We start from the raw sequence: 11,840 nt of genomic DNA, 5'->3' as shown, positions 1-11,840 counted from the left end.
AAGTCTGAACTATTATTGATTTCACAGGGTCGGGTAAGAGAAATTCCAACTCAATCACCGTGGTAACAGACTCTGTGAAACTACCTTGCTCGCTTGCAGGTTTTGGATGCTAAATCCTGACTTTCTACCGGTGTACCTACATTGGCTCCCACCTGAAGTAAGCTTGTCCGTTTCTCCACGGCGTATCTTTATTCTCTGGCCAATATCGTCAATCTCACATGACTGACGTCGAGATTGGTGCATTATCAATATTTATTTATTTATTTTATTTGTTTTGCTATACTCCGATTTGCTGGCAACCAGTTCAGGGTGTACCCCGCCTCCTGCCCGATGACACCTGGGATAGGCTCCAGCACGCCCGCGACCCTAGTGAGGAGAAGCGGCTCAGAAAATGGATGGGTGGATGTTTTGCTATGGGAGTTTTGTGGCGATGCAGAGCATATTGCATAAAAGCAACAATGTGCCCATTGGTTGGGAAAAGTGAGTCACCCTCACAGTTCTAAATGCCTGTTAACTGTAATCCATCCATCCATTTTCTTTACTGTTTATCCTCACTAGGGTCGCGGGCGTGCTGGAGCCTATCCCAACTATCTTCGGGCGGGAGGTACACCCCGAACCGCTCGTCAGCCAATTGCAGGACACATATAAACAAACAACCATTCTCACTCACATTAACACCTACGGGCAATTTAGAGTCTTCAATCAACCTACCACGCATGTTTTTGGGAAGTGGGAGGAAACCGGAGTGGTTAAATGTAATGCAAAAAATGTTTTAAAAAATTTAAAACCACAGGGTTGAAAGTCCATCCATCCATTTTCTGAGCCGCTTCTCCTCACTAGGGTCGCGGGTGTGCTGGAGCCTATCCCAGCTGTCATCGGGCAGGAGGCAGGGTACACCCTGAACTGGTTGCCAGCCAATCGCAGGGCACATACAAACAAACAACCATTCGCACTCACAGTCACACCTATGGGCAATTTAGAGTCTCCAATTAATGCATGTTTTTGGGATGTGGGAGGAAACAGGAGTGCCCGGAGAAAACCCATGCAGGCACGGGGAGAACATGCAAATTCCACACAGGCGGGGCCGGGGATTGAAGCCCGGTTCCTCAGAACTGTGAGGCTGATGCTCTAACCGGTCGGCCACCGTGCCGCCAGGGTTGAAAGTGATTGTGAAATTGTTAATCTGAACTCATATTTTATGTTTTATCAAATTATGAAAGTTTCTACTTCTCAGACCATGACCAGTCAAATTCAGGGGTTTTCAAAGTACTGGTTATCTGCTCCATTATTTAATCTGGCCTTCTGAGCACTGACATTATCAAGAGTCACTAATATTTGTAAAATTAATTTAGTCGATTTTCCTAAAATGGGTTAATGAAATGTATTTTTTACATGTTATTATTTTCTATTAATTCTCTTATTAATTAATAACTACTTTCATACCAGTTCAAGGCCTCTCGCCCAAAGATAGCTGGCTCACAGTTCTGAGGACCGGGGTTCAAATCCCGGCCCCGCCAGTGTGGAGTTTGCATGTTCTCCCCGTGCCTGCGTGGGTTTTCTCCGGGCACTCCAGTATCCTCCCATATCCCAAAAACATGCATGATAGGTTGATTGCTGACTAAATTGCCCATAGGTGTGAATGTGAGTCCGAATGATTGTTTGTTTGTATGTGCCCGGCGATTGGCTGGGGACCAGTTTAGGGTGTACCCCGCCTCTCGCCCGGAGATAGCTGGGATAGGCTTCAGCACGCACGCATCTCCTAGTGAGGAGATGAATGAATTCTGTTGACCCACAATTCAAAAGCAGTGTCTGATTTTCATCAAAAAGTTTAATATTACTTTTGTCAGATTCAAGTTATTTCTGTGACTACTGTGGGATTCTCTTTCATTAACAGAGGTCTACCAGCAATTTTATCCACATGTAGTTTGATTTCAATAAATATTTTCAGTTTTCAGTGATAATTACCAGCCCTTGAGCTGAATGATAAAGAAAACAAGGAATCACTGTGGGTAGGGGGTTTCTGGCGACACTATGGTGTGACAGTATGGGGGAGACACTACCGACGGTTATCCGGTAGGAGGAGACAAGTGTCATCTTTTCCGTGCTCTTGCACTGACAAACCGTCCATAATACGGAGGATCCCCTTGTGTTGATTGTAGGAAAACACGACAGCTGAAAAACAATGCACATTTTATTGTGTATTTAACTCCACGTCTTAGTCAAGACATCGGGTATTAACCGGCATTATTCGACCGCCTCATCTATGAATTGGAGTCGTGGGCCCCAGCGCACCGGCTCCAGCCATGGCGGCCAGGCATACGGCCGCTGGCGGCGGTGACACCGCGGACTGCGAAACGGCAGGTAATTGACATCTTTTATATATCATATTTGTAACCATTTGGAGCTTTCCTACGTTCGTGGCTGGACTTGTCGCGTTGGCGTTTATCAAGTGAGCGAGGTAAGCGTTGTCGTTTACGCTTGTTTATTCCACAACGGTTTACCGTAACTTTGCGTTATTCGAAAAGTAGGTCAGTAGATCAGTAGAGCAAAGTCGCCCTTTCGACAGTTTATGCAACGCTTAACTATATTCCATATTTCCAGAGTATTGTGTGGAAGAATACCTTGTCGGCCAGTCAATTGCCATCATTACATTTGAAAGGAAAGGCAAGCGTTTTCCAGCAGCAGCCTGAAAGACGAGCAAAATGGAGCGAACGTTAGCATAGCATCGTAGCAAGGCCTGTTTATCGGGTCGAAAAAAAGTACCCACTTTAGCTTTTTCGACACTTTAGTAGCCTATGTTAGGTCTGACACTGCAATCTTATTGACTTATAAATATCACTAATGCAAACGTAACATTTATCGTATGTACTGCATTGAACTAGTATGTCCTTTTATTCAATTATCGATATAATGTAACAATAGTTACATTATATTATTATTATTATTATATATATTAATATGTAAAGTTAGCAAAACCACAAAGCTGGGTATTAGCATTAGAAACATAGACAATGGTGTTCGATATAGCAGCTGCATGTCTAAAATACACGCACTGTTATTATGACACTATTAGTGGGAAGCAATATGTAAAGACCTCCGCAAAGAATAACATGACGAGTTCAGGTTTCCTTAGCCTGAAATGTGAAATGTCCATTTAGTGTATTACGTTGGAAACGTTTTATGCGTTGTCATGCCTAACGTGGACGAATCTTGACAGCCTTCAGCAAATATTTGATGTTTGTTATTTTGCTCTCTAACAGTATAATTTGTATTGAGTTTAATCAGGTTATTTCTCATGGTCATGTTTTCATGTTTTATTTTTTATTTAATCTATTCAGTTGGAGAATGTGAAATTATGTTTAAGTTAAACAGTGGTTAAGTTGTAATTTAAATATATATATATATATATATTGGTTTTATTGTTATTTTTCAAGATTTTTTTATTTTTATTGTTTATTTCTTTCCTGTACAGCTGTTAGGTCAAGCAGAAAGGAGAATCTGTATCCTTTTTATGCCGGAACAGTTCTACTCTGTCGGTGGACTTTTTCTTTTCTTTGTATTCTGATGGATATTTATTGAGAATTACACTCGTTCAGTCGAACAGAACAAGGTTTTTAAAGGGGAGTGACAGAAAAAACAAAAAGGACAGAGTTAAAGGTAACAAAATAATATAGGAAAAGACAACAAAAGACAAAGCACTAGCTGTAAACAAGATGAGGAATGTAAAGCATTATATACCTAATACAATGACACGTTGAATTAGAGTGTTGTATGGGTCAGTAGTGCTACACCATATGAGGGAAGGATAGGACAATATAGGAAAGGACAGGCACAGGAGGGGAAGCATGCAGAACAGGGCCGTGGACCCGGCTGTACAACTGAAGTATGGTGGGAGTAGCTATGTATATTATAAACATCTGTAGGGCCAGTGTGTAAGGGAGGGGATTACCCAAGAAATTTACATAGTTATGTTATTTGTTGCTTTGAGTGAGTGGTCACACACCCAGCGAATAAGTCCCTGGGTTGTGTGTCTGTTGACACATGCAAGTGAATTTACACCGTTTTGCATGCACAATAGTCAGAAGTGTCCTGTAATTGCTGTGGCTGGACCGCGGGTGCTGAGCACCCCACACCACCCAATCGAGAGGCTGGGTCGGGCCCAGAAGTCCACCCAAAAGTGGCATGGTGGACGGGACACCTCCCACCACCGAGGTGCCCCGAAAACTGGCCACCAGGAATACCGTCTGTTGTTGACTGTTGTTCTCTGTTTGAGTAATATCACTAGATTGAAGCTGTTATAACATTCCTTACTACAAAATTAGTAAAAATATATATTAGGGGTAGAACAAGTCACAAAATCCACAGTTCTGTTTTGTTTGTTTGTTTTTGTTTTGGGGTCACTGTTCATGGTTCTGTTCGCTACACGTTAACTCTTTGGAAAATTTTATGTCTTGTACTCTAGGTTGGGTCGCAGGGGCAACTAGCTTAACTCATTCACTGCCATCCGTTCCCTGAGCAGGGAACCCCCAGACTGCCAGCCATTTTCGAGCAATTTCACTCATTTTTCGAGAGAGAGCTGGCCCATTTTGTGGCTCCAGCATAAGGTCTTGGCTCCTTGCGGCATGAGACACGTCACTTCCGGCTCACGGTGGCTCACCCGTTGGCTCACGGTGGCTCACAGCCTGCTCATCTTGGCATATCGAGACATATTCGACTGCTCATTCCACGACATCGTATGTGCTTTGAAATGGTTTGTTGTTTTTGATAACGGTAAAAAAACAGTATATGTATAACTACAATCATCCAAAATACCTGCTGTTGGCCCATATGATGATACTTGTTTTTACTCTATATGTTTGAATGTTAGAATTGTTTTTATTTATTTATTTTTTATTACCTTGGAGTTAGACTTTACACCGATTTTATCGGGCTTATCGGTATCGGCCGATAATTAGCATTTTATGCTGATTGGCTGATCGGTTTTAATGTCATAATTCACCGATCCAATCAATTACGTCATTAATCGGCTCCGCAAAAGACATTGACTCCGCCTTGTCATGTGTCTTTTACCGTTACCGTTGTGACTCGTTACCGTGGCAACGACAACGAGTGGATTGCGCCGACTGTATTATAAGGACAAAATGGGGAAAAACGTGTGTTGGTGGTCACCGGTGCTCAGGACAGTAGGGGATGTTCATTTAAGGCTTGCTTGAGGTATGTTCCCGTACTTTTAATACGATACAGCTCGCAAGCAGGCAATAAAATGTTATGTGCCTAGCAATCTAGTGGTATCACGAACGGTTGGACGTAAACATGCCGCCGTTCTGTCGAATCATGCTCTAAAGTTTCGGTGTGGGTGAAGTAATTTAATTTAAAATAAAGTAATTTCATTACAGTAGGTTAGCACCCATTATTTCTGTCACGTTATGTTGGTTTGACCTGACTGATTAGAATACACGATCTGACGAGCAGTGATTTCCAACCTTTATGGAGCCAAGGAACATATTTTACAATTGAAAAATCTCACGGCACACCAACAAACAAAAATGTGTCATGAAGGGAACAGAGGATAGGACCCAAAAATGCACGACTCCAAAAGAAATGGATAGTTTCCAAAAAGAGAGGTTTAATAGACGGGCATAGGTCGGTACACAGGCAGGCAATCCAAGAAAGGCAACAGTATCCAAAAACATGAGGCAAAGAGGCAAGGTCGATAATTGGAACAGGGTCAAATCTTACTGTGAGTCTGTGACGTGGAAACAAGGAATGCTGGAACGCGACGACAAGGTACAACGAACTGGCAACGAGAGGGAATAAGACACGAGGTTAAATACAATAGGTAATTAGGGTGAACGAGGCACAGGTGGTGAAGATGCTCACATGAGCAGGTGTGTGTGAAACGGGGGGGGAAGACAAAACCCGGAACACACACCCATGACGGTACCCCCCCCCCGCCACCCCTTAACCCTTGGATGCGGAACGTGGAACTCCCGAATGAGCGAATCATCCATCATAAACGCAGACAGCACCCATGAACGTTCCTCAGGCCCATAGCCCTCCCAGTCCACCAGATATTGAAATCCCCTCCCCCTCCGACGAGACGACAACAGCCGCTTCACAGAGAAGACAGGGCCCCCATCCACAAACCGGGGGGGAGGAGGGGGCCTGGAAGGCGGGACCAGAGGCGACTGGAATATGTTTGGTCGAGAGCCAAACTCGCTGACCCACTTTGTAGTTCGGTGCCGGTGTGCTCCGACTGTCAGCGGCGGCTTTGTAGGACCGCCCCTGGCGCAGCAGCATCTGGCGGGCTCGCTCCCAGGTCCTCCTGCAGCGTCTCACCAAGGTCAATGCTGCTGGAACTGTGGACTCTGGGGCTATGGCAGGAAACAGAGATGGTTGGTAACCATGCACAACGTGAAAAGGCGATAGACCAGTGGATGCAGAGGGGAGGGAATTGTGGGAGAATTCGACCCAAACCAGTTTCTGAGACCAGGATCCTGTGAAGCGAGACATCGGAGCCCAGTCTCCAGGTCCTGGTTCAGCCTCTCTGTTTGGCCTGAAGGAACCTGTGTTTTAAAATTTCCTAACTTCCGTGGTTCCAAGCGTGCTCGTTTTCGTGAAAGAACTTCGTTCACAACAATGAATAAAAAAACAACCAATTTATTGCTGACAGAGGAGTCAATACATTTTGCAGAGCTCTGGGTTCGTAACTACCCTATCTCATCCTTAGCAGATACAGTAGTCGAACTCAGCTTCTCCTTGTCATCATACTCAGCACCTGTCTCTTGCCACTTACGCTTGTCTTCCTTTGGCGCCGCCTCCTTCATCATCCATTCGATAGCCTGCTATTTCTTTCGCCGCCGCATCCGCTGCGCCATTCCCCCGGGCTACCAGAGTGCCCGCTTTCGCATGTCCTGGACACTTGACCACAGCTACCTCCACTGGCCTATCAATAGCCTCACTCAGTCGTTGAATCAGCTCTGCGTGGGCCACTGGGTCACCAGTGGACGTAACAAAACCCTGTCGCCTCCATGCAGCCAGATCAACAAACAAACATCCTACCACATACGCCGAATCAGAATAAATCGTAACACACTGACCTTCAGATAACTCTAGTGCCCTGCACATGGCCAGCAGTTCTGCAGCTTAGCGGAGGGTTTCATAACATCATTTATAGACCAAAGCGTTGGGATTTCAGAATTTGGGTTTCCGCGATATCTTCTATGGCCTCTTGTTTACAAGGATACTACGGCACGTTAACAAAAGCAGTCGGGTTTACCTCAAATGTTACCGGAGTCACGGATGAACACAGACCCCTCGGACCACAGTGAGTCCGGCAGCGAGCTCAACAGCTGTGCGTCGTCCTCATGGTCCGAGAGTTCTCTGCCATGGAATCGCGCTAAAGTCACATGCTCCTACACCCCTCCTTCCACCATGGTACCTTGAATACAAAAACATTCAGTACGAGGAGATTACAACACATTGGTTATTTGATCTTGTTGCCAATCATTTGCCAAATGGCATTTTCTCACCATGGGTCCCAGTTCTCTGGCTTTATGACCTAATGCTAGTGCAAGTGATGTGTGGAAAAGATGTCAATTTCATCATAAACCACTCACTCTGCTCTGGTACCAAGGTGGACGCAGCCGCCACACCTTGTTTTCCTATGTAAATTCCTGTACTATTGAGCCTCCAATTTTCTTCCTGTATCGACTCAAAAGCTTCCCTATAAACCAAATCGTCATTTTTACCATAAAACAGTGTGAGATGGAGAGGGTCAATTGGAGGACGATAGGGGGCAAGAGAGTCGATCCAGGGCTTCCACCGCAGGAAGGCCGAGTAAACTCCGCCTCCCTCCTTTGTTTCAGGTTTTAGTCGGGCCCAATATATGTCAGCAGTTGTATCATGTTCAATCCGGAGGACCACTTCTGTTCACAGTTCATCATGGTCCCATCGGGGAACCGTATTGTCAGTCCATCCGGGCTACAAAGGATGGTAGCCCTGGTCTTGATAAGCAGATCTCTACCCATCAGGTTCACTGGAGCCCCTTTTTTTTCATGAGGACAAACTGATGTTCATGTGTCTATCCAGCCATTTCAGTCTTTAATGGTGTCGTAATCGGCAGACTCATGGGCACCCCTGCAAAGCCCATTAAGGTGGTCATCCTCCCTGAGTGTTTGAATGTCGGAAGTGGTAAACACAAAGACGAATATGTGGCACCGGTGTCCACTAACATGTGGATGTCCGTTTTGTCCACCTTAGCGGGGATAAGAGGCTCTGCCTTTCCTCCTTCCCCTGGCTCCGGGCCCCCCTATTGGCAATTAGACCAGTCCTCCTCGCAGTAGAACTGGCGAAATGGCGATTGTTGTGGTGGAGCCTGCTGCTGATGCTGTTGCCAGGGTGCCGGGCCGCGTCCACCTCTCCCTCGTGGAGCATTGTAGCCTCCTCTTTGAGGTGTGGCCTCTCCGGGTTCCACTGGAGATCGCTGTTGAATCATTGGGGAAACAGTACATTGGCGATACCAGTGTCCATACTGACCACAATTGAAGCACGCTTGATCCGTTGGAGGTCGGCAAGGGCTTCCCCTGCCTCTGTTGGTGTACTCTGTCACGACTCCCGCCTCGTCTCCTCGTTGACCCCTGCGCCATCCACATCTGTTTTTCTGCTTCCATTTTGTATTTATTTATTATTATTTTTTTTTTAATGGGCACTTTACAGGCCTGGGCCAATTGTAGCTTCAAAAGTTGTTCCTGCATGTCCTTTACCTCATCTGATGATTTGTGTTTTCTGTCGACAAAAAGTTACAAATGGTGTGACACATGACAGTTAAAGAAGCTATCTCCCCCTTTCATGAGGTCAGGGTCTTTAAAAAGTTCAGTCCTAACTTCGACCGGCAAGGTGTCAAGTAAAGCTATTCAATAAATAACATTTTCCTCCCTTAAACGGGAGGGTTGTGACCCGGTCTCATCTGTCCAAATACTAATGCAATTTTCGAAGTGAGAACTGGGATCCATGAGAGGTTTGAAGTCCGGAAGCTTCGGCACCGTTGGGGAAGAGGACAAGAACGTGTCACACAGCAAATACAATAGGAGCAAAAGGGGCAAATAAAATTTCAGGTTCGACATTATTCAGACCCGACCGTGTCAAAATATCATCCGATTGGTGAACCGAAATGCAACAGGCGCGTATCAGTCTCACTATGTCACCACACGCCAGGCTCATGTTGTCCGTCAACTTTTTCAGCCCCTGGATCCAAATTACACCAACAACAGCCAGTCCGGGAAGCCGCTTCTGTAAAAACTCAACATTTTTTAAAGACAATTTTTTATATTTAATTCAAAAACGCATTCAAAAACAGTTCCTTTTTGAATGCGGGGTCTTGATAGGAGTTTTATTTCCCCTCTACAATTGGTCTGCCATTCGAGCCGCTCCCTTGACCGGCAATGCCGGTTATAGTGACGTCACTGGGGCCGTTTTCGGAAAGGTCCGTAAATTGTATTTAGCGGGGGAATTTGTCGCGCTTTTTTTCTGAACCGCTGCCATGGCAGGGCACACCAGACAAATCTCATAAATCTTTCTACTCAATTTTTCACTCTTCTATTTTCTTATTCAACCTTCAATTCTCTCTCCACCCTGCAGCATCCAACTTTTCCTTCATCTTTTTCCTTTCAGAATAACCTCTCTGTTACGTGAAACAACTTGCATTCCTTTTTCTTTTCCACTTTGCCCACACACTTCTTAATCCTGTTTGTTTCTTTTTCTGCCTCTCTCTTTCAATCCACAAATCCGACACATATCACATTCATTACCTCGACTGTCCAATTCACAACCCCGAGTTTTGGTGGCACACTCATCTTATTCTAAATCGTTTTTTGGGGGTCCCAAAATCTCCAACGTCTACCGAAACGTTACAATTTGAAACCGTGTACGATTTCAAGTCAGTCTACGACGGGACAAGTAGGTACCTTGTTACCCTACTTCCAGGATTTTCTCTGATCCTGGTCTGTCAGGTCCTCCGTTACCCTGACGTCAGGTCCTCCGTTACCCTGACTTTTAATTATGCAATTTTAACAACACAACGTCTTATTAACTATTGACAACAAAACAACTGTACCACAAGTCTCCCAAATTTCGCCATTTCCAATGTGCAGAATTCGTGATATACTCAAACAGGCTTCTGCTCACCTTTTTTATTTCGGTGCACCGGGGAGATTTGCAGTCCAACTGAATTCCTGTCCGCTCCTCTGTCTTTTTATCTAATGTTCCTTCAGGATCACGTCGGGGTCACCATTTGAAGGAACCTGTGTTTTAAAATCTCCTAACTTCCGTGGTTCCAAGCGTGCTCGTTTTCATGAAAGAACTTCGTTCACAACAATGTATAAAAAACAACCAATTTATTCCTGACCGAGGAGTCAATACATTTTGCAGAACTCTGGGTTCGTAACTACCCTATCTTATCCTTAGCAGATACAGTAGTCGAACTAAAACTATCTGACTCTACCCCAGACTTATACAATGTTTCAAACAGGCCGATATGGAATCGCTGTTGTCTGATTGGTCCGTAATCTGACGTCATCGTTGTTCGGCCGAATGATGACTATCTGATCTGGCTCCAGACGCCGCCTGCAGATGTCTCCTGCATTCAATGTTTATAGTGGCTCCCCGCAGTTCCTTTCTTCCTTGACATCTGTCTCCAAATACCCACTGATGGGGGCCAAATACCCCCCGATGGGGGTCTTCCTGCAATATACTCCAATACACATTCTCTTCCAAACTAGTTACAATTACATATTAGAATATAAAGTATTCTATATTCCCTTCAGGCCGTTGGTTTCAGGGTGAAACCCAGATGACAGACTGACGGTAGCACCTATGAGATTGCAAAATTCCTTCCAAAATTGCAAAATGAATTGGGGACCCCTATCAGACACCACATTCTTGGGGAAACCATGGAATTTGAATACGTGATTGATCATTAACTCTGCAGTATCTTTAGCTGAGGGGAGTTTCGGGAGTGCAATGAAGTGAGCCATTTTAGAGAACCTGTCAACTACGGTGAGAATTGTGGTATTACCTTTTGAGGCCGGTAATCCTGTCACAAAGTCTACGGAAATGTCTGACCAAGGACGTGGTATTGGCAGGGGTCGCAACTCCCCAGAAGGACGTTGACAAGAGGATTTGTTAGCAGCACATACCTGGCAAGCGTTGACGTAATCTATAACATCCCTCCTAACATTAGGCCACCAGAAGCGCTGTTCGACCACTGATTGAGTCTTGGCAATTCCTGGGTGACATACCGTTCGGTTCGTGTGAGCCGGGTGGATGACTCTTCCCCTTAAGGTCGGAACCACATTTCAGGGCAATCTTCGGGCTAAGAGTGTCTTTCAGAGCCCCTTTAACCGTTTCAAAGTCCCAAACAAAAGCGGAAATTAAACATGACTTGGGCAAAATAGTCTTAGGGTCGGACAAAGAATTCTCTTCGCAGAAAATACGTGACAAAGCATCTGGCTGACCATTTTTAGAACCAGGTCGGTAGGATAACATGAAATTAAATCTAGTGAAGAACAGAGCCCATCTAGCCTGCCTTGCATTTAATCTTTTAGCAGTTTTAATATACTCAAGGTTCTTGTGATCTGTCCATACTAAAAACGGAGTCTGTGCCCCCTCTAGCCAGTGCCTCCACTCCATCAAAGCCACCTTGACTGCCAGCAGTTCACGGTCACCAATGTCATAATTTTTCTCAGCTGGGGTCAGTTTTTTGGAGAGAAAAGCACAACGTTGTAATTTGAGAGATTTCTGGGAGAGCACTGCTCCTATTTCGGCATCAGACGCATCGATTT

The 11,840-nt window shown here is 45.1% G+C and overlaps 1 protein-coding gene across 6 annotated transcripts in view; it reads left to right on the top strand.

Annotated features, from left to right (window-relative positions):
* Positions 1-2,052: 2,052 nt before the first annotated feature.
* The window catches only part of bmal2 (basic helix-loop-helix ARNT like 2), a 30,605-nt gene continuing 20,817 nt past the window's right edge, over positions 2,053-11,840 (top strand). For 2 of the 6 annotated variants that reach the window (XM_061677531.1, XM_061677527.1), the window contains exon 1: positions 2,056-2,361. In XM_061677531.1, the coding sequence (XP_061533515.1) occupies positions 2,304-2,361 (58 nt within the window). In that variant the 5' untranslated portion in view covers positions 2,056-2,303. Of the gene's footprint in view, positions 2,362-3,472; positions 4,751-11,840 lie in introns of all 6 variants that reach the window. The other 4 variants (XM_061677529.1, XM_061677528.1, XM_061677526.1 and 1 more) reach the window with 4 other exon arrangements.

This window comes from Phycodurus eques, chromosome 5, assembly GCF_024500275.1.
Source record: "Phycodurus eques isolate BA_2022a chromosome 5, UOR_Pequ_1.1, whole genome shotgun sequence".
In the NCBI taxonomy this organism is placed as follows: domain Eukaryota; kingdom Metazoa; phylum Chordata; class Actinopteri; order Syngnathiformes; family Syngnathidae; genus Phycodurus; species Phycodurus eques.
This window is presented reverse-complemented; position numbering and strand designations above follow the sequence as displayed.